The 26,640-nt window shown below is 47.9% G+C and overlaps 2 protein-coding genes across 4 annotated transcripts in view; both read right to left on the bottom strand.

The window, feature by feature from the left end:
* Positions 1–3,158: 3,158 nt before the first annotated feature.
* LOC119403053 (uncharacterized) lies at positions 3,159–13,773 on the bottom strand. The gene is made up of 5 exons (XM_049418152.1): positions 13,635–13,773; positions 9,821–10,991; positions 7,047–7,305; positions 4,463–4,799; positions 3,159–3,779 (listed from the first exon to the last, which is right to left on the bottom strand). Exons 1-5 carry the CDS (start codon positions 13,771–13,773, stop codon positions 3,325–3,327), a joined length of 2,361 nt encoding a protein of 786 aa, XP_049274109.1. The 3' UTR covers positions 3,159–3,324.
* A 3,880-nt stretch (positions 13,774–17,653) lies between these two features.
* LOC119401505 (AT-rich interactive domain-containing protein 2) overlaps positions 17,654–26,640 on the bottom strand; it is a 73,946-nt gene continuing 64,959 nt past the window's right edge. For all 3 annotated transcript variants that reach the window (XM_037668370.2, XM_037668371.2, XM_049418778.1), the window contains 2 exons: positions 26,334–26,425; positions 17,654–22,583 (listed from right to left, as the gene is read on the bottom strand). In XM_037668370.2, the coding sequence (XP_037524298.1) occupies positions 22,469–22,583; positions 26,334–26,425 (207 nt within the window). In that variant the 3' untranslated portion in view covers positions 17,654–22,468. The remainder of the gene's footprint in view (positions 22,584–26,333; positions 26,426–26,640) is intronic.

Genomic DNA, 26,640 nt, shown 5'->3' with positions numbered 1-26,640 from the left:
CAGAGCAGTGGCAGGCTGCGCTGTCCTGCTCAAAGCCTGAAGCACAGCTCAAGCTGATCGACAGAGCTCGCATGATGGTAAAGGCCACAGAGGCCCTGGACTGAGGGCTCCACCTTCGCCGGGAGAATTCCTTTGTAGTATAATAAAGTTCTTCATTCATTCTCATTTTTACCCCAGGAATGCCGGGGACCAAAGGCAGCCCGTTGTGTAAAGCACGTTATTGCTTCATCTTCATTTTTGCATCCTCTGCAAAGTTCCTTTACTTTAGGACTCGACCAATGAGGGAGGGGGGACGCTGCAGCGAGACTTCCCTCCCCCCCCCCCCCCTCCGTTACAATGAACTCTGCGCCCGCCTATGCTCCTGGGCATAGGGTGTGTCACGGAGGAAACAGTAAAAGAAAGAGGAAGCCTGACGTCACACAGCAAGCATTAGCAAGCCAATTGTGGCTGTCTGTTCGGTGCTCACGGGTAGATTTGCGGCTAGGCTACAAGACGATCACGTGACGCTGCCACCTATGTTCTCTTTTCCGTCGTCAAACTCCAACATGTTGTAGAGCTCACCATCTTGTCAGCTCGGGTAGATCTAGAAAACTGCCATGGCCTCTGCGGTCGGCTCACTAATTGCGCCATTACAGAACGTGACAATAATATGGCGGAAAATTGGCAATGTCTAGACCAGGAGCCATATTGCCACGTGCCTTTCTTATTATCACTTTTGCTGTATTCGGTTTTCGCCCACAAAGACTGTCAGCAACGCTTAGCGCAAACCGCGCCTCAGTGTTCGAGAAGCTTCGCGATTATTTTAGATCGTTTTGTTAAGATTGCGCGCAAGACGCGAACACTCGAGCTTATTCTAGAGCTTCCGCGACAACCAGCGATAACGCTGGAACATTCGACGGCACTTGTATAAATGCCGACGCGCTTCACCACTTGTCAGTTTTGCCGACGCTCTGTTCGCCGCTATCAGTGTACAGTGTGTATCGCTGTAGTATGATTTTTCGTTTCTCGGCCACAAGTTCGGCCAAATAAAGTTTCATCTTCGACACGCCGACTGCCGCCTTCGTCAACGTCACGACCCCGTGACAATGTTTTCTTCTTTCTATAGCGTACAACTTTCTCCAGTAGTTACAATAGGTGCACGTCATCACGACCTCTATGTGCGCGTACTAGTACACCGACAAGCTTCACCTGTGACGTCACATATAAATGTCCCCGCGTCTCTACAGACGGTTAGCAGTGACGTCATCGTGACCGCCATCTTAGGATACTGCAGTCAAACGCCTCTACAACCAACTCTTCCACAATTATATGACTTGTATAACGAATGATTTCTAACATGCTGGTCATGCTGGGAGCATCACGGTGAGTTACCTTTACAACAAAGTGCACCGTATAACTTAAATGAAAATTTGAGCGAGAAGGGACAAGGACGAAGACGACAAAAGATAGGCGCTCGTCCTGTATTTTCTCGTCTTCGTCCCTGTTCGTTCACGCTCAAATTTCCATTTATGCTACCATAACAACTCGCCCAACTTTCCATGCTTTTAACGGCGAAGCTGTTTAAGTTAGCCGTAATTTGTGCGGCCTGCGGGTAGGTGCCGTGCGCCCTACGCGAGAACTATCATCATAAACGGGTATGTGCCACAGAAATTGGGTAAATACCACCACTCACCACTGGTCCACAAAAAAAAAAATCACAGCATATCCACGGAGTGAATGATGATGAGTGGGCGAAGCTGCGGAGGTTCATCGGTAAACCGTGAATCTTCCGTGAATTCTGCCCAGTACATCATCACCGACGTGAGATCGGGCGCGTTTATACTAAAGGTTCGATGAGTTATGACGACTTGCAGCTCGCTTTAATTTTACATGTACGCTGTGAATTTTCATTGTTTAGAAAACCATTGCTTTAGATAACATCTGGCGTCTTTCGTTAAACAGCTGGCGTCTTTTCGTTTTGCTTTAGACACATCTGGCGTTCTTTCGTTTTGCTTTAGAAACATCTGGCGTTCTTTCGTTTTGCTTTTAGAAAACATCTGGCGTCTTTCGTTGGTTTATTTCATCAATCAACGCCGTTTTGAACAAAATTTTTATTGTTTAATCACGCACAGGAGAAATCTCACCAGGCACTACCTTGGAGGTAAACAATGGCTGCTAATGGGAATGAGAGACAGAAGAAGTCGGCTTTTAGCTAACACTTACACTTCTACTTCTACTAACGTTTCCTACTGGAACATGCCAATGGCTGCTAATGGGGAATGAGAGACAGAAGAATTCGGCTTTTAGTTAACGCGCACGCTGCGAATTTTTTATTGTTCAACAACGCACAGGAAAAATCTCCCACCGGCACCACCTTGGAGGTCAAGATCTGGTACTAGCGTTACGACTGGTTACGCACTACGACTACGACAACTACGAGGGACGAACGGGTGCCGCCTTAAGGAGCTTCGCCCCTAAAAAATGAAGAAGACGACTATCGTCATCAAACGGGTATGTGCCACTGTGCGGCCTATCAGAAAACTGTTATAATCATAAGCGCGTCTATGCCACAGAAATTAGGTACATCCCACTACTCACCACTGGTCCACTAAAAATGAAGACGGCAAGTTAGCCCAACAAATGGCTGCGAAGCGACGGCAGCGAGCCGAAGACACCGAGTACGTACAATGAGAAAATACTAGGGAACGGGCAAGGCAACGGCGGCTGCGAGAAGACCCCGAAGCGATGGAAGGCCTACACCAACGACGATGAGCCCGTAGATGTATGAGAGGTGCGAACGCTTGGTTTCAGAGTGAGTTTCCGTCTCTGGAGTTTGGACATTGTCGTGTCTATGACTGTGGTTTAACTCGAATCTCTCTGCACTGAGAATCAACGTAGAAACAACCTAGCATCACCTAGCTAAAGCCTAGCAGCGACATAGAAGCAAACTAGAAACAACGTGCATCACATAAGGCCAGCAAACAACCTAGAAGCAACCAGATTATTCTTCAGAATCGTCCAGTTTCGCTGTTTCAAGACTTGCGCGGCTTAGTGGAAGCTTCATCTTCTTTTTTTTTTAATTGCACTGTACAAAGAAGGCTTTTGAAGATCCCGAACACTCTGCTATAAAGGCGTTTGACAGTATATCATGTTGAAAATCGGCGTAAGCAAGGAATGTCACCACACGACAGATACGTCTGGCGCCAATAGACGCATATATATCATAGTAGTGATAAACCGTCTAGCTCTGAGTGATACACACGTGATGATATACACACTGACGTCATCTTTGGGTATCAGCACGGTGAGATGATGCGCCCGTGACATCACGCGAGACTACTACATCTACAGAAAATGGCAGCTCTGCCTGGACGCCATGAACGAGTTGTTGGGACAGCCGAATGCGTCCACGAATTCGGCCATGTTGAGCAGCGGCCAGTGGCACCTGTCGCGGGCGCTCAGCGGCTCCGTGCGGTCCAGGCCACATGCTATCAGGCAGAAGCGGCGGAAGAACACCATCTGCGCGGACTTCCACAACGCAGCGGTGACGCGGTCCGGCGCTGTTCCTCCGCGCGTCGTGCACGTCACGTAGTCCGCCTTCATGGCCTCGTAGGCGACCCTGGCGGCGCGGAGCCACGCGAACAGGTTCCGTTTCAGGGGCGTCGTCATCCAGTCCACGTCTTGGGGGCGGCCCTTGTGGAAGTGGTCTTCGAACGCCCTGTAGCAGCCTATGCGGTAGGAGAACTCGCGCCGAGACGCCTCGGACCAGAGAGAAGAGCCTCTGGTGGCGTTGCCGCTTTCTGGAAGGAAGAGGAAGTCACACACTGGGCAATCAGGCTGTTGCCTAAACGACCGACTACGAGAGCACGCATGCACCATCATGAATGGAACAGGCAGTAATCTCGCTCTGCATTGTACGAATTGTGGTTGCACGCCGGCACAGTCAGCGATGTCAGTGACTGTGCCGGAAAACCCGAGAGATTGCAAGGGCAGCCATACGCGTGCTCAGGGTTCATCATGGGGTGAGGAGGGGCAAATTTAAACACAGCGTCTTCCCTGCCCCGTTAGTCGAATCTAAAACACAACATGCTTCAGCATTGATAAAGAACTGAAAATGAAGCGATGGCGTATACTTCTCCCAATGGCCTGCCTTTGTTCCGTGGCTTTTCGGGAGAATGGATGGGTAATTAAACAGTTCTTGGAATTCAGCATGAGGAGGGGGGGGGACCTTCGGGCGCCGTTATGGTCAACAACCTGGCCATAATCCTCATTTTTAAGCAACGACGCGACAAGTTCCACTGGGTAACGATACGGCGCAGACGTGTCGGGAGTGGGCAGATCACCCCCATCACCACCCCACTCCCTTGTGCGCAGGCCTATTCGGGCAGCGCTCACCAGCCGGTGGAACGCACCGCCTGTAGTAGCCCGTACGCATTCCGGGACTGCCGTGGGACTCACGGTCGAGAATGCTATGCGGGCGCACCTCTGTCGTCCTTTCCGAAGTCGTCAAAGTCGTCGCCGTGGGAGAACGGGGACACCGCCTCGGCGAGCTCCTTTGCCAGGACGGTGCCGAGGGTGCCGTAGTTGTAGTACGAGGCCACCGAGGCGTTGTAGAAGACGGGGTGCCTGAGATAGACCAGCGGCAGGAACACCGTGGCGTACAGGTCGCTGTAGACGACGCGACCACGCAGCTCGACGGACGACAGGGCCCCCTTGAGACCGTCCGGAGGATAGCGAATGGAGGCCTCCTGGCCGACGTGGTGCAGTGCCACGTAGTGTGCCAGAAAGCTGCGGTTCCCCCGCACGAAGCTGCCGCCGGCCTGTGTTGCAAAAGAAGTTGACACTGTATAGAGCGAACCATAGGCGTGCGCTGGGTTCCCCATCAGGGGGGGGGGGGCAGGTTCGTCGCAGCGCTCCCCCCTCTTTGTTCAAATTCAAAGGACAACATGCTTCCCTAGGATGAAAAAATAAAATAAAAATGAAGCGATGACGTCGTGCTTCTAACAAAGGCCTGCCTCTTTGGTCCCTGGTTTTCCTGAAGTAGAGATGGGAAGTAAACAGTTCTTGGAATGCAGCATCAGGGGTCTTCGGCTGCCATTATCGTCAAAAACCTGCGTGGCCATAAGCCTGCTCTTTAAACAATGACGGGACACGCCCGACTGAGTACACGTATGGGGCAAACTTTGCCCCCCCCCCCCCCTGACTCCCTCGTGCCCACGCCTATGTAACGAACTGTAGCGTAACAGAAAATTTGATCGGGCTAGTCGGTAACGATCCATCATTGTAAGTATAGCGCTAAAACATTGCAAGGACATGATACAAAAAGAACAAACCACAGGCGCTTACTTCAACTGAAATTTTATCGCAAGATGCGCATGCGTACACAGGTACAAGAAACAAAGACAACAAATAAGCCCGCGTGCCAAGCCAATCATTATTCAGCCACTTGTATCGAGCAACCCATCAAGATCGCAGGTAGACTTTCAGTTGAAGTAAGCGCTTGTGGTTTATGCTTAGTAACGTTTCGCGCTGCCTACAATGATCAAGTGTTACACACCGGATTCCAAGACAAATCAAGCGCGCGAGGAGGAGGCAAGAAGTTAGGTGGGCAGATTAAGAAGTTTGCGAGGATAACATGGCCGCACCAAGCCAGCGCCCTCTTGACCAAGCACGGGACCGTTGATCGACGAAACTTGGGAGATGCCTTAGCCCTGCAGTGGGCGCAGTCAGGCTAATGATGGTGATAACGAACTGCTGAAAAAAATGGGATGGCGCAATAAAACGAACCAAGCAAGAAAAATAAGAAAAATACTGGGGCTTGCGCGCAAGAACGCTGGTATAATGCACATTTTTCGATAATGATGTTCTGCGCCTCCACGGCGGCGGCGACGAGGCACGCTTATTTCTCAGTGCACATAGCCCACAAACGAAAGAATCCGAGTTACACGTCGCGTCGCAAGGTTGCAAAGTCAAACGTAAAATTTAGCACTTCTGAGGCAATACATTCCACGTCGTTAAAAAATCAGTTTGCCGCAAGGGCGAAGCAATGAATGCGATAGCAACAAATCGGAATGGTATACGAAGAATGGCTAGAAGCTAACTATCTTGGATCCAAACTCGCGTGATTAACCCACCGAAACACCGGTTTAAGGGAATACGGTCGCTCCAGGGAACGAAGCGGTTTTCTCACTGTCGTCTCAACTCGAAATAAGCGGCGAGCTAGACCACAGCAAGTTTACGAGCCGTCTCCTGATGTCTGTCGAGATAGCGAGCGCGCCAGTGCTGCTCGAGAGACGCAGCCCCCCCCCCCCTCTTCTTGTCCCTTCAACGCGCTCCTTCGCCCGACGAAAAACGGCCGTTACGTTTCCTCTCTGCTTGAGGAGCCATCGACTGCAGGCCTAAACTCCGTGTCACATATCAGGTGCAATGCTGTGGAAGCTATTCAAGAAGTACGGTCAGCAAAAGTGCAACTCTGTGCATCTCGTGCTCGGCTTTTGTCGCTGTACACGCGCGTCTTTTGCGCGTCTGCGCGTGACGCGTCGCGACGGGCTGCATATGAAATACCACAAAATGAAAACAACTAGAACCTAAGCGATTCAGCCGCATAATAACAGACGTATACCGGCATTTGTTTATTTCCAAGGCACAAAACATCTTCAATTGAGGCTCACTGTAAAAACGAAAAAAAAAATCTGTTCTGCGTGGTAAGAACAATGAACTATTTCTTAGTGCGAATGCATCTACTGCTAGAAGTCCCACTAGCCTCCACAGCGTTGAACACCTGATGTGTGGAACGGAGTATAGAACGCGGGGCGATGTTTTCGCATGCGCCCACCGTGCCACGGAGCCATGGCCGGCTCGTTTCATCTCTGCTTCAGCCGCGTTCGTCCCCAACGATCGTGCGCTTTTACTAGCGCATAGGACATACGATGCGCGGGGCGATGTTATCGATGTTATCGGAACATGATGACGACGGCGACGGCAAACACCCACTGAGTGTGTCCAAATAATTGCTATCGCAATAAAATCTATTTTCGTTCGGCCTGGAATTCATTCATTATACTCACCTCGGCCATCGTCGCGTTGTCCCTCTCGAAACTCGTGGCGAATGACGTAAGTGTGACGTGTCGCAGCCTGTTACGCATCCTCCTCGCCGTGACGTTGTCCAGCCAATCGGGCGTCGTCGCCATGGAGGCGCGGCGGACGCCGTCGAAGAGCACATCGGCGCCCCCGAAGTCTGCGTGTGGGAACGCCAACCCGGCCAGCACCAGAGGCCAGTCGGGCTCCAGTGCCCTAGTCGCCGCGTCCAGGCAAAGATGTTCGGACCTGAAGCAGAATACAGATGAGCAGAATACACACGCCGCGTCATACAAGTGAATAGCTTATGAGAGATAGGTAATCGAGCAAAGCATGATGCCCAGGTTAAAATTCTCATTTCTTTTAAGCGAAGTTTTTGCGGGTCACAGATTTCAGCGGCGGCGCCGTATACGCGACAGACACGGCGCCGGCGAACTTACGGAAATGCGGCCCTCGTAGCTGCGCCGTTTTCCAATAACCGATGCTCCCTCGATCGTGGGCTTGCCGGCTATCAGCCGTTCCTGATATGGCAATCTGAATTTTTTATCGAGGTCACTTGTCATTTTAAGTTGCGACATGTCATTGTTGCCTGTGGCGACGAAACTAAAGTGTTGCGCCGCTAAGCATGTGAATGAAGGTGTGAATGGCTAAATAAATAGCCAAACACGCAGCACACAGTCGTCAACAGATGTCTAGCAGTGATTGGCGTCTGGCGTCGTTTCCCACGAACTGATTTTTTACCTGCCAATGAGATTTAAAAGTTATTGTCAGAACCACTGACGGGAACCGTACTGACGCGCGCTACCTTCCTTCTCGATCTCTACGCTTTCTTTTATTGCGATAGCAATTATATGGACGGTCTCGGCTGGTTTTTGCCGCCGCCGTCATGCACCGTATATTTTATTCCTCGCTGGAGTTTGTTGCCTCCTTTTGCTACAACGGAGACTTGCTCGAGACATGCCTGGCATGCGCAGTCCCTACAATGAGCTGCTAGGTGTCCGCAAGGTGCTGTTGTCTTCAGTGAGGCAGCATGTCCCCCTTGTTCGCTAATTAAAGGGGCCCTGCAACACTTTTCCAGGTAACCATTGAATGTGTTTATTAAAGGAGTTTATGCCTCACGAATGGACCGCCGCAAAAATTTTAAGAATCATTCAAGTACGAGCGGAGTTACGCTGTTAATTGCTTTCTCTATTCTCTCGTCCCGACGAGCGCGCTGGAAGCTAAGCAGGGAGGAACGGCACGGGGGGGGGGGGGGGAGAATGTACTTACGTCACGCACGCGTCATCACCCTGAGCACTTTTTTTTCGAACGTGCGGCTTACTTTCAGTGTAAGCCGCACGCGAGAGGGCACGTGGCGGCGTCGGTAACTATGCACCTAACGATGCTCAAATCAGCCAATGGCCGTGAATTTGGGTATATGACGCGGTCATTTAGGTATGTGGCATCATTTGTAGAAAGAAGAGGGAACGATTTCTAGCTGACTTTTGAAATTAATTGTAAATTCCAGGCGGCGTGCTGCGCTATAATGTTTACAAGAGTATGAAGTTGGGCATGTTGGTAATTCATAACTGACCACGTAGCGCAAAATTTGGCACTGGGCAAGAGAAGGGACGAAGACGAGCGCTCGTCTTCGTGCCTTCTCTTGTCCAGTGCCAAATTTTGCGCTACGTGATCAGTTATGCTATAATGTCTGGCTTGCGTGTTCTCAGGAGCCTCGACTACCGATCGGCAGCGCTTTCTGACAATGCTAAAAAAAGTGTTGCAGGGCCCCTTTAAAGGCATCGACCAGTTCGACCGATATAAGCCCGGCCGCACGACAAGGGAATGCGATACGCGACAGCTCGAACTAGTGTTAGAAATTATCGCGACCGAGGGAATCGCCACTGCTGGGGACTCGTGGATCAGCACTTCATTGACTGAACTTTCAAGAACAGAACTTGAATTCTTGAGACAAGCTCGGCAACGCAGTTGGCAGAGCGTAGCTCTTGTTGATTATGCCCCTGCATGAGTGTACACTTTTCGGTGAGCCCACGTGCATCCGTGGGCTAGGAGGCTAGATGTATGCAACGTTCTTTTCGAGTAAAGCTATTTGTTGGAAGTCAACACATCGTCCAGTCTTTTCTAGCTCCCTGTGTCATTTCCGTGTGCTGAAGTTTCACTACGGGTTCGCACCAACACGCCCATTCGCATGCCCTAACAAATAAATACGGTAATTGCATTAGGTCAGAAGTTATCTTGGTCCACAGGCACGCGCAGGATTCCGCATTAGGGGGTGCATAGTTTCGTCGTAGCCCCCCCCCCCCTTTTTTTTTTTTGTCGAAACCAAAAGACAACATGCTTCACAATGGATGAAAAAAGGAAAAGGAAGTGACGACGAGCTTCTAACAATGGCCTGCCTTTGGCCTCTCGCTTCTCGGTAGTAAAGATGGAAGGTGAACAGTCCTAGGAATTCAACATCAGGGGCTTCGGCCGCTTTTATCGTTTAAACCTGCGTGTGCCATAACCCTGCTCTTTAAACAATGACGGGACAGGCCCAACTGAGCAACGGTTTGGACGAACTTTGCCCCCCCCCCCCCCCGGATTGGGAATTGGAGGGGGAGGGGTGGCGGCCGTCCCCCCGGGCGCCCACCTATGTCGTGGTTGACATCATCGCCGACGTTATCTCTAATCTACACAATGCGGACGAGAGTGGCCCGCGGAGATCGTTGTCATTGGGGACGAGAAACAGCAACAGCATCGGCAAGATGGCCACTCAAGCATTCACCTGTACGGATAGTTGCCGCCGAACCGCTTGACGAAGTCGAGACGCAGGGCGCGGGATAGCGTGGCTGCGACCAGATACCAGGCGGTGACGTTGACCATGGTCCCCTCCAGGTGCCGGGCCACCAACCGCGACACGTTCAACCTCGTGAACAGTACGGCGTTGTCGTGGTCGCGTACGGGTTCGTTGGCCTTAAAAGAGCCGAAGGCGACGTCCCATAAGCCGGCGGGAAAGCCGGCGTCTCCGATCAGGTCGGTAACGTGCAGCCACACGTCGTCGTCTTCTTCGTCACCGGGCGAACGCGAGGAGTGCGACTTCTGTACCAACGCGACGTCCAGGGCTAGCAACGAGCTTGCGAGGACGTCGCTGCGGGCGCTGTCTCCGGACGCAGCGCGGACGACCTTGTAAAGGTAAGACAAGAGCGCGCCGTCCGTCGCCTCCGGCAGGAGTTCTTCTCGGATGGAGCTCGCGCCGTAGATATGCAGGAAAACGCGATCTCCCGACTTCCGTCTCCGAATCCCGACCAGGGAGGCGAGACCCGTGGTGAAGGAGAGCGACAGCGCCTGCAACAATGCGTCGAAGGACGTCTCCGAGCCCAGGATGGCCGAGAAGTCCAGCACCTCGAGGATCGAGGCGACTTCTTGCTTCACGTCTGGTTCCGGTTCATCCATGTACTGGAAGCAGTCCTGGACGAAGCGGCTTCCCACGACGAGACCCGAGCGCAACTTGGGGTGCACGGAAGACCTCTCCACGTCCGGCGACGTGAGCCGGCGACGCAGGTCGGCCAGGTACCTCTGGAAGGCGTCGCCCAGAAAGCTGAGGCCGTCGCGCTCCCGGGTCCACTTGCCGCACACGTGCTGATAGAAGTCGTCGCAAGGCTCGACGTCGCGATCGACGAGCGTCGACAGGTATCCTGACGCGAGCTTGCACTCCGAGGTTCGACACGACACGACTAGGTCGGTGATTGAGACGAAGCGACGCCTGGCGTTCGTCAGGTACGCGCCGAGCAGCGTGACGAAGAGTAGTCCGCAGACGGTCGTGAAGAACGCGACGGTGGACAGTGACGACGACGACGAAGACGACGACGAGGAGGAGGAGGAGGATGACGCTGCGCGGCCTTCACCGTCCGTGCCAGAAGACTCGACGCCATTGCGCTTCAAGGAGCCGCTCGAGTCTGCACGACGACAGTAAGCGTGAATGCAGAACAGAAGTTCAGTAAAGTTAAAAATTTGGGGAGTTGGTGACTTCTTAACATGTGAAGCAGCGCACGAACACAAGATAACAAGACTTTTGGAACACAATAGGTCACTAATAAACAACATTCATTGACACATTTAAGGACATTGCTTGCATTGTGGTTGCATGCCGCTTTTCACTGAAATAGAAATACTTTCAAATCATAGGTATCAGATGACTAGAGAAATCATGGAAGTTTTCTTATATCAATAAACAAAAAGAGCATTGTATCAGCCAAGCATCAGTGGTACTCAGCGATTGTGAACTTGGTTTGAAAGATCAGCGTAAAAGGTTCTAACTTCGTACCAGTGAAAGCCATTGTTACACGGTACGTTTGTGTGTATGTATATTAACCCCGTTTTCTTTTTGTTTTTGTTTTTCAATAAGCTAGTTGCGATTGCAGCCGTGGTCCTGTCGAATCGTTTCTTCCTTTTGTGTCTTGTATCCGTGCGCTGCTTCACACGTTAAGCGGAACAGAAGCTTTACCACGGAATCAACTTCGCTTTTCTTTAGTCAGGTGCGTCTGTATAGCAATAAATGCTATCGATATAACAACTGCCCGGCTGATTGAAATGATTAAGTTTGTCTCGTAAAAAGTTCTGCTCGTAAGTGTACATGAAATAAAAGTTTGTGCATAACTTGTCCAACGTTGCACAACTCCCTTATACAGCTCCGTGCAAAAAGAGAGCTAGTTGTACTCATTATGCGTTCATCTGGCAGTACAACAAAAACAAACATCAAAGACGAGCAATTAGGTACACCAAGCGACACACCAACATATGTGAAATAAATATGCAAGCACGCGCAGAAGTACGAGAAAACAAACTAAACGTAACGAACGTGATACTATCGCTGAAGTTATCTCATTTAAAATATCTCGGCAGAGAATACACGCCAGCGAATAACGGAAAACAAAACAGCATAACCTAAACGATAAAGTGCGGCAACAGAATAAAAAGGGGGTGGGGGTCAGCAATTTTTGGTAAGGACAATCAAATGCTTTAATTAAGTTATTTCTTCGAAATGGCTAGGATAGCTCATTTTTCCAAACACCACAATGCTCAGTTGGTACGACACTTGAATATAAGAATATTTTGCTAATCTAGTCAGAGCTTACCTTGTCGGCGAAATCAAAGCGTTCGCGCATGTTCTATCACAAAGCTTAAACATTGGCCCTTACCTTGAAAACTTCGAAGAGCTGAAACAGAGGCGATGATAACGACAAATATAGTTTATCGCTGCTGGAGGTGGCACCGCTATACGCTGTTAGATGGAACAGTTAACAAAACACATATATATGGTTATGACAGAAAGCGCAATGCTGCTCTTTGGTGTGGATATCTGTGAAATCGAGTAAAATCCATGCGCACGAGAAAGCAAAATGTTATATTAGAAGAATAATTAGTCTTGCATTGTTAACTGAAATCTTAAAGTATAGTTAACATGTTCATCTCCAGAATCTTGTAAACATAAATTCGCTCTCCAGTTAAAACCGCTGTGATGGAAGCTCTCCGGAAGATATTTACAGAAATTCCAATGTTCAGGTAAGCCATAGCCATTCACAGCGCGTAAGAACTGATGGGAGCAGTAAACAAGGGTAACACCGGCGACTCCCTTTTGTGGGAGTGACTGGTCGGCCTAAATTTTACTCCGTTCTCCAGGAGTTCTCGTCTTGGGTTACGTTAGCACCGATGGAGCCCAAGTGACGTAAATGCACACTGAAGGATGGAGGAAGGAGTTGCAGTAGTCCTTTCTGCTGTCTTATTCAACACACTACGGTCCATTTTTTTTTGTAACTGTGGTGTGATCGTCATGTGAAATACTTCTGCGGGAGTAACTTGTCTCATGCGTACGTGGTTGTAATAGCATCACAAGCAGCTGATCCCACATAAAGGAGTTTCCAGTGCCCAGGCCCGTAGCCAGGGGGGGGGGGAGGCTAGAGACCCCCCCCCCTTCCGAAATTTTGGTGAAGTAGGTGTTTTTACCAAAAATAAGTAATAAGAATAAGTGTTTTTCTCAAAAAGTCAAGGCTTTCAGCAAGTGCCCCCCCCCCCCCCCCGAAAAAAATTCCTGACTACGGGCCTGCCAGTGCCCCATACTTCGCTCCGACACGTTTCAGGGCTCATGGGATCTTACAACAGTTGAAGCGTCATGAAAGAAAACTCTCTTTTGTGGGAGTAACCTCTCCTATGACGTACACACTGAGGCAAACGGGAGTATTTGAGGCGTGCTACTGCCCATTGGCATCACCAGAGGTGAGGTGAGGTCCTGGAGTTCGGGAGTTTCAACTCCCGAACCACGCAACTCAACACCACGATAATCGTCACCTGGCTTGCTTGCGTTTGCTTTAGCGAAAACTGCATTGCCCGCTACTTACCTGTCAAAAGTGCCACGTCACGCTGATGGCCGCACGCCGTTCGTGACCAGCAAATACCAGGCGCGTGGCGATAACGCAAGGAAGACACGCTGAGTAGATGACGATTATCGTTGCGTGGCGTAAAGGCGCCGCAAATACGCCTTTTTTTGTCTTAGAGTGTACGTGGTTAGCCAGGAACATCGGTAGATGGGGGAGGGCGCTTACCATTAGTGACCAAAGAGTTCACCTCTCTGGACCTCCTTGGACGGTCACCAAGCACCCTGGCGATTTCGCTGAGCGACGATTCGTCCATTCTGGGAGACTCGCACGACATGGAGAAGGGCTCTGTTCCAGGCACAGCCATGGCTACCAGCTAATTATGAAGATGATGACTCTCAAACATGGTACGTACCCGCTATGAGGAATATGGGCAACGGGCCGAGCCGTTGTAAGACAAACACAATGAAGAAAAACAGATAAAAGGAACGAAATTGTAAAGAAGAATACACAATTGGGAAATTCTAATCTTTTACTATAGCTAGGATGTTCGGCTTATGACAGCAGTATACACAGTTATCTTCAGCAGTACACGTGTATTGTATCATACTTTTATTACATTTTCCGCTATATCTGCGGACACATTTGTATGTGATAATTATGTTAATGCAACATAATTCCTACGTGAGAAAAGCTAAGCATCACTGATATCTAGTGTATATAAATATAATTTGCCGTAAGAGTCTGCGCTCCGTTGCTTACTGTGTGGATGTGAATCGCTTTTGTACACAATTGTTCCAACTTCACCTATGCATGCACGTGATACTCACCTATAGATACAGGCTATCAGTGTAAGTCTCCTGCTGATCGTCCATAAACACATAGACTAGTAAAGTCTATGTGTTTTATTAGAGTATCAGGTCTACCTGGTTATTGTCTAATAAACTATTCAGGCTACCAGGCCTATTGCTTGGTAGAATAGACCAAGCTTAATTGTGCATTTTGTCCATCATTTCATAATCCAACAGAATGAAAGCAATAAAATATTTCTGTTCCAAGTTTTTCCTAGGCCATTGGCTACAGGTCAACGCTTTGCGTGTTCACTTCGGAATGTCTATGTTCTCGTGAGGCTCAGACTTGGAAGACGATTTCTGAAAAAAGTTAAGTGAATATATAATATAAACAATAGATAATTTTGAAGTTGTAAACAACATGGCTAAAGAGCAGTAAAAAGAACACCAACAGTTTCGTTTAACACTTGAACATATAGAGCTTTTATTACATGGAAAACATCAGATATGAACTTGTTCATGTGTCTGATGTCTCTGTTGTTCCCATCTAGCATATGGAGTGACATGGTTCTGCAACTAATAGCCATAGTGCACCCCTTGACCTTGTTAACAAAATATAGTCACACGCTTGAAGCACAAAGGTGCACAAATAATGCATAACTTGACAAAACCTTACTGGCAAGTTGCAATCTTACAAGCTTCACAAATGCAGAACTGCACTGCAGAACGACCCTTCTATGACTGGTCACTTGTATAGCTGCTGTAAACTGCCTTCCAAGTACGAGATGAACTGTAGCGTTAACGAGCACTGCCATTTTGTAAGCACTGGGCGGTTAAGATGGAAACCAAGGAACAGCAACTACGAGTGTCTTAGAAATTTGATTTACAGTTATTCAGTAGAAGGTCGGTTACCAGCCAAGAAAAATTAAAGGGGTACTGACACAAAATTTCGTGGCCGAGAAAGCCTGCTGGATCGATTCCCGTGTACGTGTGTGTACCTTCTGCAAAATATCGACAGCGAATAAAGCTTGGAAGGTATTTTATATGAATTTTGAAGTTCGCGAGCGCGATCCAGCATTATAGGCCGCACCTAGTGCATTGACACCCTCGGAGGTGACCCGAGGTGACCCCACTACTTCCCCTACGTAAACGTTTCAGCCGGTACAAGTTATGACGACGTCGTAGGCGCCATTTCTGTTTTAACGCGCTTCCCGACGAATCGCTCCTCGCCAGCGGGTCAAACCTAAAGTGATTCGCCACGTCGAAAATTCCTTCCATCCCCGCCGCAAGAAAATCGTCGCCATCAGACGACAATGAGCCCGACGACAACAGACCGCGCGGAAATGCGTCACTGTTCTGTATGCTCACGTGACCGAGCGTTTCACTTGCTAGGTGGTGATAGTTGCACCCGGCGGCTTGTCGTTTTTGGAGCTCTGTCAAACCGAAACTGAGGCTGTGTCGGTAATGAAGAGCTTGTAATTATCTGCCACGCGCTGCAGCAAACCATGTGCCGTGTTATGACTAACAGGCCCCCAGCAACACATTGCAGCAAAAAAACGCGGGGCGAAAAGTTTTGTGTCAGGACTCCTTTAAACAATTTGAAGACTTTTTTTTCTGCCTAATCTCACAGCCAAGCAGTGTGATGGAAAAGTTCTCACTCATTTTAGTACATTTCAACTGACTAAAAGTACTCATGGCTGGTTAGGTTGATCGTTTGCCTTCAGAACAAAATGAGCTACTTCATGAATGGGCAAAAGCGGTGACTGGACCTCAATAGACTCCATTGTCAAGAGTATCTTTTATGGGGTTTATGGGGGTCACATCTGTAAGATACTCAAAGCATGTGCAATACCAATAAAAGCACAACTTATCGTATTGTCTCAAAAGTCATTAATGACAACCTTTTCTCGAGTTCTTGCTCGTGTGTGGTACTTAAATCTGGTATTCAACACAGGTCCACATCTGGTTTGCATGCCCTGTCACATGGCCTTTGCAAAATGGTCCCAGTTCCTCGTTACAGCAGCAGCAGTGCAACTTCAAGTCCCAATTGTACAGACATTAGCTGCGTCTGCCAGTAAAATATGACTGCAGTACCAAAGAGAGGGAAGTCATATAAGAAAGGCAGGAGGGTTTCTAGAGAAGTCGTATACGAAAGGCAGGAAGGTTATCTGGCAAGGAATTAAACTGGGCTAGTTGGTACATTTTTAAACCAACTAAAAGCTGGCAGAAGACACGAAAGACTAATGAACCAAGTTTTTCCCAGTGGGTGTACATTAGTCCTTCAAACATACATTTTCCTTAGTTGCAAGTGCCAGCCAGTCCCATAATTTTCTTCTAGTCTTTCGTGTTTTCCATAGGTTTTTATCCATTTCACTTTGAAATGACCAAATTCTATTCTTTATTGCACCATTCCTTTTCTTTTTGGTTTCATAGAACTGTACAACATTAACATGCCTCCTTGTCTGCAATATTTCATTGTATGATTATATGACCAGACCCGCCACGGTGGTCTAGTGTTTATGGTGTTCGACTGCTGACCCGCAGGTCACGGGATGGAATCCCAGCAGCGGCGGCCGCATTTTTGATGGAGGCGAAAATGCTAGAGGCCTGTGTACTTAGCTTTAGGCCCACGTTACAGAACACCAGATGGTCGAAATTTCCGGAGCCCTTCATTACGGTGTCTCTCATAATCATATCGTGGTTTTGGGACAATAAACCCCAACAATTATTAATGATATGACCTGGAATATAACATTATTTCACTACCCTCCTCTCATGCAGAGCCCAACTAATAAATGATGATGATGATAAGGTTAACCAAGCTAAGCCTGATGGGCTATCCTGCACTGCACGAGGAAACAAAGCTGAGCAGGACAAAGGAAGTCTGGGCTTCGCACGACATGCGAGCGAAGAAGCGCTCATCATTGGCTTATTCTGCATCGCATATCCTTATCCATCGCATATCCTGCATCGCTTATCCTGCATCGCATAAAGCGCACCCACGCTTTGTAGTGTTGCACATTGCCATTGCACGTGACTAGTCCAGAGATCATTTCTTCTGTAAAAAAAGGCCTTTCATCCAAGCAACCTAATGATGTCTGACGGGTAAGCTTCTCATTGACATACGCTCAACAGTCACACAGGAGGTGTTTCACAGTCTCGTTTAGAATAGCCAAGTGAACTGTGTTGCACATGTTCTGAAATGTCAATCTGCTCAATGCTACACCTCGACTCGAGAAATTCCATGGCAGTATCACCAGTTGTCAGAAGTGGTCACTGCATATGAATGTTACCAACGGTAATTTAAAAAAAGCACAGCAGCGGCGTCAGTTGTGTAGCGGTACTGGGCCCCATTGATTGAGTGAAGAGCGAGCTTCAGGTTGAGCGCTCGTTTAAGAACGTGAAGGTAAGACACCAAAGCTCCCACACACAGCAGAAGCCCAAGCGAACAGCATCTGAGATGGCCAAAAAACATTTTATTAACCAATTTCTCTTCACTCTGTGTATAAATTTTTCTCGTTCATCACCATCGTATGCATATATATACAGAAATAGACGCGGCAATCATAATACAATAATATTAACTGCAATAATGTGTATGTGAACTCGGTGCATCCAGACAAGTTGTCAGTGACGTAGGGTTTGAGGGAGGGTATGCGGTGTGTGAGGAAAAAGGTGTTTGAACAGGGATGCACGTTCGATAATTAGCACTGGGAAAATCTCTGCAACATGTGGGCATCGGAGACGATGATTTTTAAGACGCAGTGAAGACGCAGAGTAGCCTTCGTGTTTCCTCAAACGAAAAACCAGAAAATGTGAAAATGTAACGGAAAGAACGAAGGGCGCAGCAAAGATTTGACTCGCAACGAAGCACGCGACTCGAGCGACAGTACAAGACAACCAAGCTCGGGAAAATTTTGACGTTCAGGTGAACCGGAAGTAGCGGAAGAAATTACAATGCTACCGAGGCCCGCTTCAGTAGGCCGCATTAATACTCAATTACGCATTCGTCTCATCCATGACTCAGCATCAGCTATGCGTTTCTTCTGTAATAAATAGCACAGGAAACGTACGGAATTATTCGACTGCACGAGGGAACGTTTCAGTAAAGAAAAACAAACCAGGAGGAAAACATTTATGATGGATTCAAGATGCACAATGCACAGGTGAGACATTTGGAATAAAATTATTAATGTGTCGTTCCGCGAACATGCGCCTGATTGTGGAGTAGGCCTTTCTGCTCAGCAAAAAAACATGCAACTGTTGTACTTATTATCCTCCGTGGTTGAAGTGGAAGATTACCATATTACCGTGCAGCTTAGAATGGCCACAACTCAAAATAAAGCTACCTTCCACGTTGGTAAAGAAAACGAAACAACAAGAGGGTTACAGGGGGATGCACGGAACACGGGTGGTGTAGAGGGCGGTACATTTAAAACAGTGCCAACTACAAGGGCTCACCAATCTGACTGAATACCTGGCTTTGCAGTACTACGGGGGTGCTCACGTGAAGCGGGGTAAAAAAAAAAGCACAGAGATTCATACTGAAGTCACTGACAGGCCGATACAGGTATGCTTTCATTCTCCAAAACCTCCCAAGTTATGACGCCTGAAAGCTGAGGCGTTTCGAAATTAAGTTTTACAGTGACAGCACAGCACAAGGCCTTCACCGGGAAAAAAAGAATGGAAACATCTAATTAAAGACACTGGCTAAAAAACAATGAAACCAACTGCCAGAAGAGGACATCACCATGTCGAAGCTGTGTTCAGAAAGCACTCTTGTTTCAGAGAGCTTGGACATTAGTAGGTAAACTGGGAATAACAAAATATGGGTGCTTTTACAGGGTAAGGGTATTTGTGAACACTGTCAAGGAACAATAAAAAAAAACGGACAAACGCAGTTTTCACATCACTTCTTTTTCAGCAACAAGAAAGGTGTGTGAAAGTACATGGAACAAAGGAAAGCTGCAATAGATTACATTACCTTGCGCAGCTGCCAAAAAACGTAAATCAGAGGAAAAAAAAAGAAAACACAGCCACATTTTGTTTTTGTCACCAAAGCAAACAAACACATCCACGAGCACACCTGAACGCAATCCTCCTGTAGAATTCCACCAAGCAATTAGTAGTGCTGCTCCAAGGCGAAGTAGCTTTCTAACTTTGCTATTGTTCATCTGTAACGGCCAGATAGACAAGTTCCTTCGTGATACCATTTCCTACTCTCAAGCCAAACCAAGCAAATGCCAAAAAAGTCCATTACAAAATTATGGCCCGATGATCATAAAGCGGCATTGTAAAACACTTTGCACTCGAATCCCCTTATCAATAGTTGATTTACATTTCCCAAGCTTTCGTAGCCAGGAGTACTTTCAGAATGGGCCCATTACTGTGTTAGAGGTTCCTTATCGAAAAGTTCTGTATACCGTACAAATAAGTCCATATGATTTCCGTATCAATTTTACACATGGCACACCAATAATTCCGCATGATTTCCGTATAAATTTTACGGAGGATATGCAGATTCCGCATCATCTCCATTAAATTTCCGTAACAATACGGACAAGTGAATTTACAGATTACAGGAGTGTCACGGCGGAGCAGCACATTTGATATTGTCGCTGGGTATTTTCGGAGCCGAGTCTACCAATGCCTTGCTTTATAAAGTAACTCTGAGGCACGAGAGGTAAGGGAGATGTCAAACAACTATTGATGCTATTTGATTAGTCTACTAATACTAGTTTTGTAGTGGGTTTCGCTTCCAAAATAAGCTTCATTGCACCCAGGGAGGGGGGGGGGGAACCTATGCATAAAAGCTCACTGGCATGAATAAACGACAGTGCCTAGCTAGTCCTTCACTCAGTACCCAGCTGCATCCTTTTTCTGCCTCGGTGCAGCCATCCCGGCATGTACCCATTCCTTCGTCTCAAGAGTCTGAGACCAACATGGCTGCACTGACATTACAGTTGGCTCACTTATGTCTAAATGCCTTTACAGTAAGCTGTTGACAAGGTCAAACTTGTAAATCTTTGCATGACATCGCTGGGATCAACTTTCGATGAACCACTGAAGGTTAACTTAGAGGGATGCTTTAAAAACACCTCAAACTCAAGTTCTCCCGTGTTGTTGGCCACACACCTCAAACATCTGTGCCTTAATGTAGCCATTAAAAGCTCTACATTCCTAACTTACTTATCTCGGCAATTGCCTGGCGGCATTACTGAATGCAAACATGTACCAGCCACGCCTATCAACAATTTCAGGCGTGAAACAGGCCGCTTAAGAGACTTACACGTAATTAGGTTGCCTGTGAGTAGCTGTCGAGCTGTTAATTAAGTTCAGCTGTCACCCGACGTGCATTACCGGTGAGCTCGACAATGACAACCAAATGGTGGTGTTGTTTTTCTCTGGTGGAACCACGGAAGAAATCGTTCGAGGTGTGCTCCAGAACATGACCGTCATTGGTCTAGAGAACACAACTTTCCCAAAATTCAGGCCCACCGCTGATCCAAGTTCATCAACGTACCCTACTTTGAAACGTCCCATCTAAAAACAATTGTAACTGATCACACATAAGTGCTGCCTTTCTGTGCTACAACATTTATAACGATGCAATCCTTTCTGTGTGAATGCATTGCATGTTTCTTTTGCGAGCTTTTCCTTTTCTTGGGTGAACAGGGAAAGGCTCTTCCATAAGACTTAAAATGAGAGGCGAGAACGAAGCACGTACAAAACGTAAATTCCACGCATTATGAAAGAAAGTGAAGCGCACAAGGCGAAGCTAATGACATCATGTCTCCTCCTCTGGAAAGGCTAGAATTTGCAAAGAACACAAAAAACTAAAATTATTTCAACACAAACATGAAAAAGCAGGGTGATAAGTTGATCTAGGTAGCCTTTTTATCCTTTCGGGGCATTAATCTTCTCAAGCACAATTTACAAAAAGTAAGAACGGTGTACCTGCCTGGTCTGACATCCATGCTACTCTCTGCACAGCTCTCAGAAATCTCACCTTCGAATATGTAGCAGCCATCAAATTTCAACTTAATTATCAACAAAATGCTCTCAAATGTTTCAACGTAATTCCAAACTGCACACTCACAGAATTGAACACGATCACACTAAGCGGCCTGCAATGTAAACTTTGGACATGATTTTTGAAGAATGGCCAAGCAGTAAAAAAAAAAAGCGAAGAAAAAAGACAATGGGGGTGCTTAAGATGTCGAACCAGCACATGACGTCCGGACAAGGGAACAAGATGGTAGGGTACAGTGCGTCGAAACTATGAAATTTTTTTTTATGTGTGTGTCCCTCCCTCATGTGACGATAAATAAAGTTTTAAATAAAACCGGCAAATGAGCCGTGCTTCTGATGACCGAGGGATAAACGCAGTGGGACTGAATGAAGAGCAGACCACTTAAAAACGGAAAAAAAAAAAGCATGAACTCCGCACAGGACTTTTTCAAGTCTGCGGCAATGTCATTTTTTAAAAAAACTCTCTTCCCCGTTCTCATCGGTCCTGCAGCCGCGAGTTTTCGTTTGCCCTCACGAAGTGGCGACCTCTTGCCCTCATACATGAAGCACAACTTCGAAACAGACCAAACTGTCGGGGAAAAAAACGCAAAAAAAAAGTTTAAGAAAGCAACAAAAAGAGTGTTCCGGTAACAAATGAACAAAAAAGAAATTGTTGAAACTGATGGTATGCGAGATATTTTTTTTCCTGTTTCAGTTTGATATGACGCCGACGTCACTTTCGTCCTGCTGCCACCACACAATGCTTTAAATGACGAAGGGTAGCAAAGAGAGAGAGAGAGAGAAAAAAAAAAAAGAATCGAGACGCGACGGGCTTCAACACATTTTTTCCACCGTCGCTTGATCGAGGCACGTAGGGAAGTTTCTCTTGCTCTTTCAATCGCGTAAACGCTCTTCTTCGTCACGTAGAATGTCCACTCTTTTTTTCACGCCCACCTCCGGCGTAACGTCGCTGTTCCGTCACGCACTTCCACCTTTCTGTCTGTACACGGTCGAAAGTCCGCCGAGCGGTTGTCAGGAGCTGTCGAGAGCTGCCTATCGCGACGTTTCCCCCGCAGCCGATCGTGAAGTCCTTTGCTTCGTTGCCGCCGCCACACACAACACCACACTCGCGAACAACACTAGGTCTCTTGCACCAGTGGTGGGTGGTACGATTTACACGTGCGTTCACTCCGGCGTGGCGCAACTCTGCAGTAGCTTTGTAGCATAGTTTTTTTTTTCTACCTCGCACTCGGTGCTTGTTCAATCCGGTGTCGGCACCCGCGACATTTCGAGCAAGCACTGGGCAATAGTCCGTGACGACTCCAACGGGGACATGGCCACTGTTGACAGCTGTTGCTCGTACCGCCGTAGGTAACTGCAAAAGCAAGAAATTAATTAAACTAATTAAAGGTTCGTGTGAAAACCAAGTTACGATGATGGGGGGACATGCTCGTTTTGACTACACAGGTTCCTTTAATGTGCACCTAATGTGGGTGTCTGCATTTCGCCACGTCGAAATGTGGCTGCCATGGCCGGGAATCAAACCAGCACTTTCATGCTGAGCAGCGCGATGTCTCGGCCACTAAGTCACCATGGCATGTCAAAGCATCTAATAAAGGTTGGCGTTTTACAAACCAAAATGACCATGACGGACGCCGTAGTGGAGCACTACGGACATTTCGACTACCTGTGGTTCCTTAACATGCTCCTAAATCTCGGCACACGAGCCTCCAGCATTTCACCTCCACTGAAGTGCGGCCACCATGGTCAGGATGGCATGTCAAAGCAAGAACGTGACATGTTTCCCCACTACAGCAAAATCACTCCACACTCGCATGAATGAACTTTAAACAGGAAGTCATTTCCTATCCATTACAAACCTTCAGCAAAGGTGTAATGACAACTGGACAAAACGCACTTGCAAAATGTGTACCTTAAACAGGCACACACAAAAAAAAAGAGAGAGAGAAAGAAGTATGCATTGTGCAATTTCTTTGTAACATTAGTCGTCATTTTTAAATCAGAAAATATGATATAATCACAAGAAAAACATTGGAGATCTAAACCTATTTACAGTCCACGTCCGATTTTTCGGACTCCCTCGGGACCGCGAAATCATCCAAAAAATCGGGCAGTCCGAAAAAACGAATTTGCGCTTTTTTATTCCGTTCAAGCGGTCAAATCGCCACAGCCACGTCCAAAATAGCTTTAATGCCTCCCAGTACATTTATCAGGCATTTTGGTGCGCGCCCGGACTCTCGCAAATACATTCGGTACCTGCCGCGAACCCCGCTCAACTACGTGCCAACTGCCACTTGCAAGAATGCCTCTCCTGATGAGCGCCGCTGATACCAGCAAAGTGCGGAATAGACTATGGCTCTCTCGCATGGAGCGTTTGGAAACGTTGACGCGGAAAACCAAGACTGTGGCGGAAGAGCGGACGACTCGTCCAGCTTTCCCCAATGCATCTGCGCATGTAAACGATGCGTACACACATCGCCGAATCTCCGTCGATACGCAGCATTTGCTGCCGTGTGAAGCCGATGGTTTCTAGTTGTGTACAGCACATCATCAACTAGGCTGATGCTGTATCGTACTGTTGCTGTATGTACTGTTGCTGTATCGTACGCACGCATTTATCATGAAAGGGTTCGTGATGCGCACTTTGTTCCTGACCGCACACGGGCGCGGCAATGGCGAGCTGGTTTCGTTCGTGAAGGCAACGCCTCTGTACGGCGCACTTAGTGGTCTTGCACAAAGAGACAGCATGAATGGTGGCGCGGCACATTTGGGTTCTCGCCTTTTAAATGCGTGCACTATGCATGCAACTGCGCCTGACCACATGCACTACTGAGCAGTTAACTGAAGATGCTTATCGCAAGGGTTGTCAGCAATTAAGCCATACTGGCGCGTTTGTCAGGTGCCGCCGTCATGACTTCCCGCATTTCCGCTGCTCATCCGTAAAGACATCGCCGCACAGCGCCGTAATAGCGGCCCCTTTGAATTTCTGGTCTGCTTCACCCCATAACACACGGCATTGCGGCAAAGCTGACTTTCGGACTCTGCTACTGTCGCAAACCAATCGACTCGCGAAAGCGCTAGTTCGAGCCTATGAGATGTTAGACACGGCAGAGGTGGGGGCTTCAAATAATGCCTTTCGGACCTGCAATTTGGGCAGAAAGTCCGAAAAATCGGACGCGGAAGAGTTTCAGCATCCGAAATTTCGAACGTTCTAATACATTGACGTCTGTCGGGCTGGTGACGGTGCCGCGAAAGCGTCCGAATTTTCGAGCATGTCCGGAAAATCGGGCGTCCGAAAAATCGGCAGTTGACTGTACCAACAAACAAGCGCAATGACACATTTTCATGATCAACAGCCACAGTGCACCTCTTCACGCCCAGCAGCACAATGCATCGCTAAATAAACCAAAAACATGCAGGATTATGAGAATGCAGTACAATCTCGGTGATACGAATCTCGAGGGAGAGCGAAAATATCCGTATTGCCAAAAAAAAGAAACTAGCAAAATCTGTTTGCAAACCGTGATATATGCTTGAAACGTTTATTTCCATCAAAAGAACTCGCCTATTCTTCCTGGGGCTTGTGTGAAGGGACAGCGCAGCTGGCTGCCGTAAACGCGCACGTCATAGCTTCGCTTGAGGTTAACTGAAAACTAAGTGCTGAAGTCCGCTCCACCAGTCATAAGCAAACGATAGGAACACCAAAACACTTCATACCTTTTTGCAACTTTACTGCCTTTAATCTACCGCTGCGTTAGCAGCTTACCTTCAGAGCTGCGTAGTCACTATCAATAATTGCGTCGACAGCGACCACAGTTGCGGCAAACCAGAGATCCGTTTTCAATCCGTGAGCGCTGGCCACGCACATGCCTTAAAAACTATGTTTATGGTTGTGTCTATTGCAGTTTTGTCTGCAGCATTTGCAGCAAGTAGCATCACTTTGCATGAGCGTTGAATGCGCATGCGTTTTCAGAGTTTTGTCGTCGCCACACAAGGCGTCGACAGCGACCGCAGTTCTGTGCACAGCGGTTACGGCAAACGGCAGTTTAATTTTTAAACCGTGTGCTAGGCGCACATGTGCCTTCAAAACTATGTAGGCTATGATCGCATCTACCTCAGTTATGTCCACAACGGTTGCGGCAAGCAGCGTCGCTTTAACTCGGGCAGCGATGGTGCACGTGCACTTTCGGAGTTTTGTCGTCACCATACATGATCGTGTTGACAGCAACCATGGTTCTGTGTGCAGCGGTTGCGGAAAAAGGCAGTTCATTTTCAATCCGTGAGCATTGGCCACGCACGTGTCTTCAAACTACATCTATGATCACATCTACCGTGGTTTGTCCGCAGCGGTTGCAGCAAGCAGCATCGCTTTGACTCAGTGAGCGTTGGATGTGCGTACATTTTCGGAGTGTTCGTCGTCACCAAGCATGATCCGTATTGACAGCAACCGAGGTTCTGTGCACAGTGATTGCGGCAAACAGCAGTTCTATTTTCAATCAGTGTACGCGGGCCATGTACGTGCCTTCACAACCAAAAAAATGCTATCTATGATTGCATCTACCACGGTTTCGTCCGCAGCAGTTGCGGCAAGCAGCATCACTTCGATTCGATGAGCGCTGGATGCGCATATACTTTCGGAGTTTCGTTGTCGCCACAGATTATCACGTCGATAGTCAACCGCGGCTTTGTCCACAACGGTTGTGGCAAATGATAACCAGTTCTGACTCCGCGTGCACTAGCTGCACGCATACTGCTGAAGCTTACGGAGCACACTGCTATCAGCCGTCACTCAACAGTTTCAGTACCCATGTTCATATCACGCGTCGCAACGCGGAAAAGTGTTCGGAACATACAAATTTTGGCTCATTGGACACAATGGGATTCAGCCAGAGAATTTTACAAATCCAAATCAGACCTAAGTTCGTATCGACCGGGTTGGTATCACTGAGATTCTACTGTATTAGAGCTATTCTGCATGCCGTTGTTTGAGCCCTTGAGTGCAGTAAAAAAAAGCGCCTGTTAGTTTCATTTTACTGCGCTATCTTGAATTGAGAAGACTGTATATGTCAACTGTGAATCACAGAAATAGTGTGACTGCACTCACCGTCTTGCTCGCGACGAATAGGTAGCGAGATTCCGTATGATGAGGGCAGAAGTGAGCCGTATGCTCTTGGCCAACGCCGACTCCTTTTCGTCCTGCAAACAACATCAGAGTCAACGACATTGGCACCAAGACGCAAAGAATGGAGCGAGACACCTAAGGATTCCTGCTGAGGAAAATTCTGTAGTGGTTAGGTTGGTTAGATCCATTAAGGCTGTTGTTCAAAGCCATCTAGGCACGGCAGTGGCTTGGTTGGTTAGATCCATTAAAACTATTGAGCAAAGCAATGTAGGCACAGCAGAAGAATGAC

This window comes from Rhipicephalus sanguineus, chromosome 8 (genome assembly GCF_013339695.2).
Source record: "Rhipicephalus sanguineus isolate Rsan-2018 chromosome 8, BIME_Rsan_1.4, whole genome shotgun sequence".
Lineage (NCBI taxonomy): Eukaryota > Metazoa > Arthropoda > Arachnida > Ixodida > Ixodidae > Rhipicephalus > Rhipicephalus sanguineus.
The sequence above is the reverse complement of the archived record's forward strand: the minus strand, read 5'-3'. Positions and strand labels throughout refer to the sequence as shown.

Coding starts and splice junctions, on each gene's coding strand:
- LOC119403053 (XM_049418152.1), bottom strand. CDS start 13,773: ATGGCTGTGCCTGGAACAGAGCCCTTCTCCATGTCGTGCGAGTCTCCC. Junction 10,992..13,634: donor GAACTCTTTGGTCACTAATG/GTAAGCGCCCTC, acceptor GTCGTCGTGCAG/ACTCGAGCGGCTCCTTGAAG. Junction 7,306..9,820: donor GGCGGCAACTATCCGTACAG/GTGAATGCTTGA, acceptor ATTCTGCTTCAG/GTCCGAACATCTTTGCCTGG.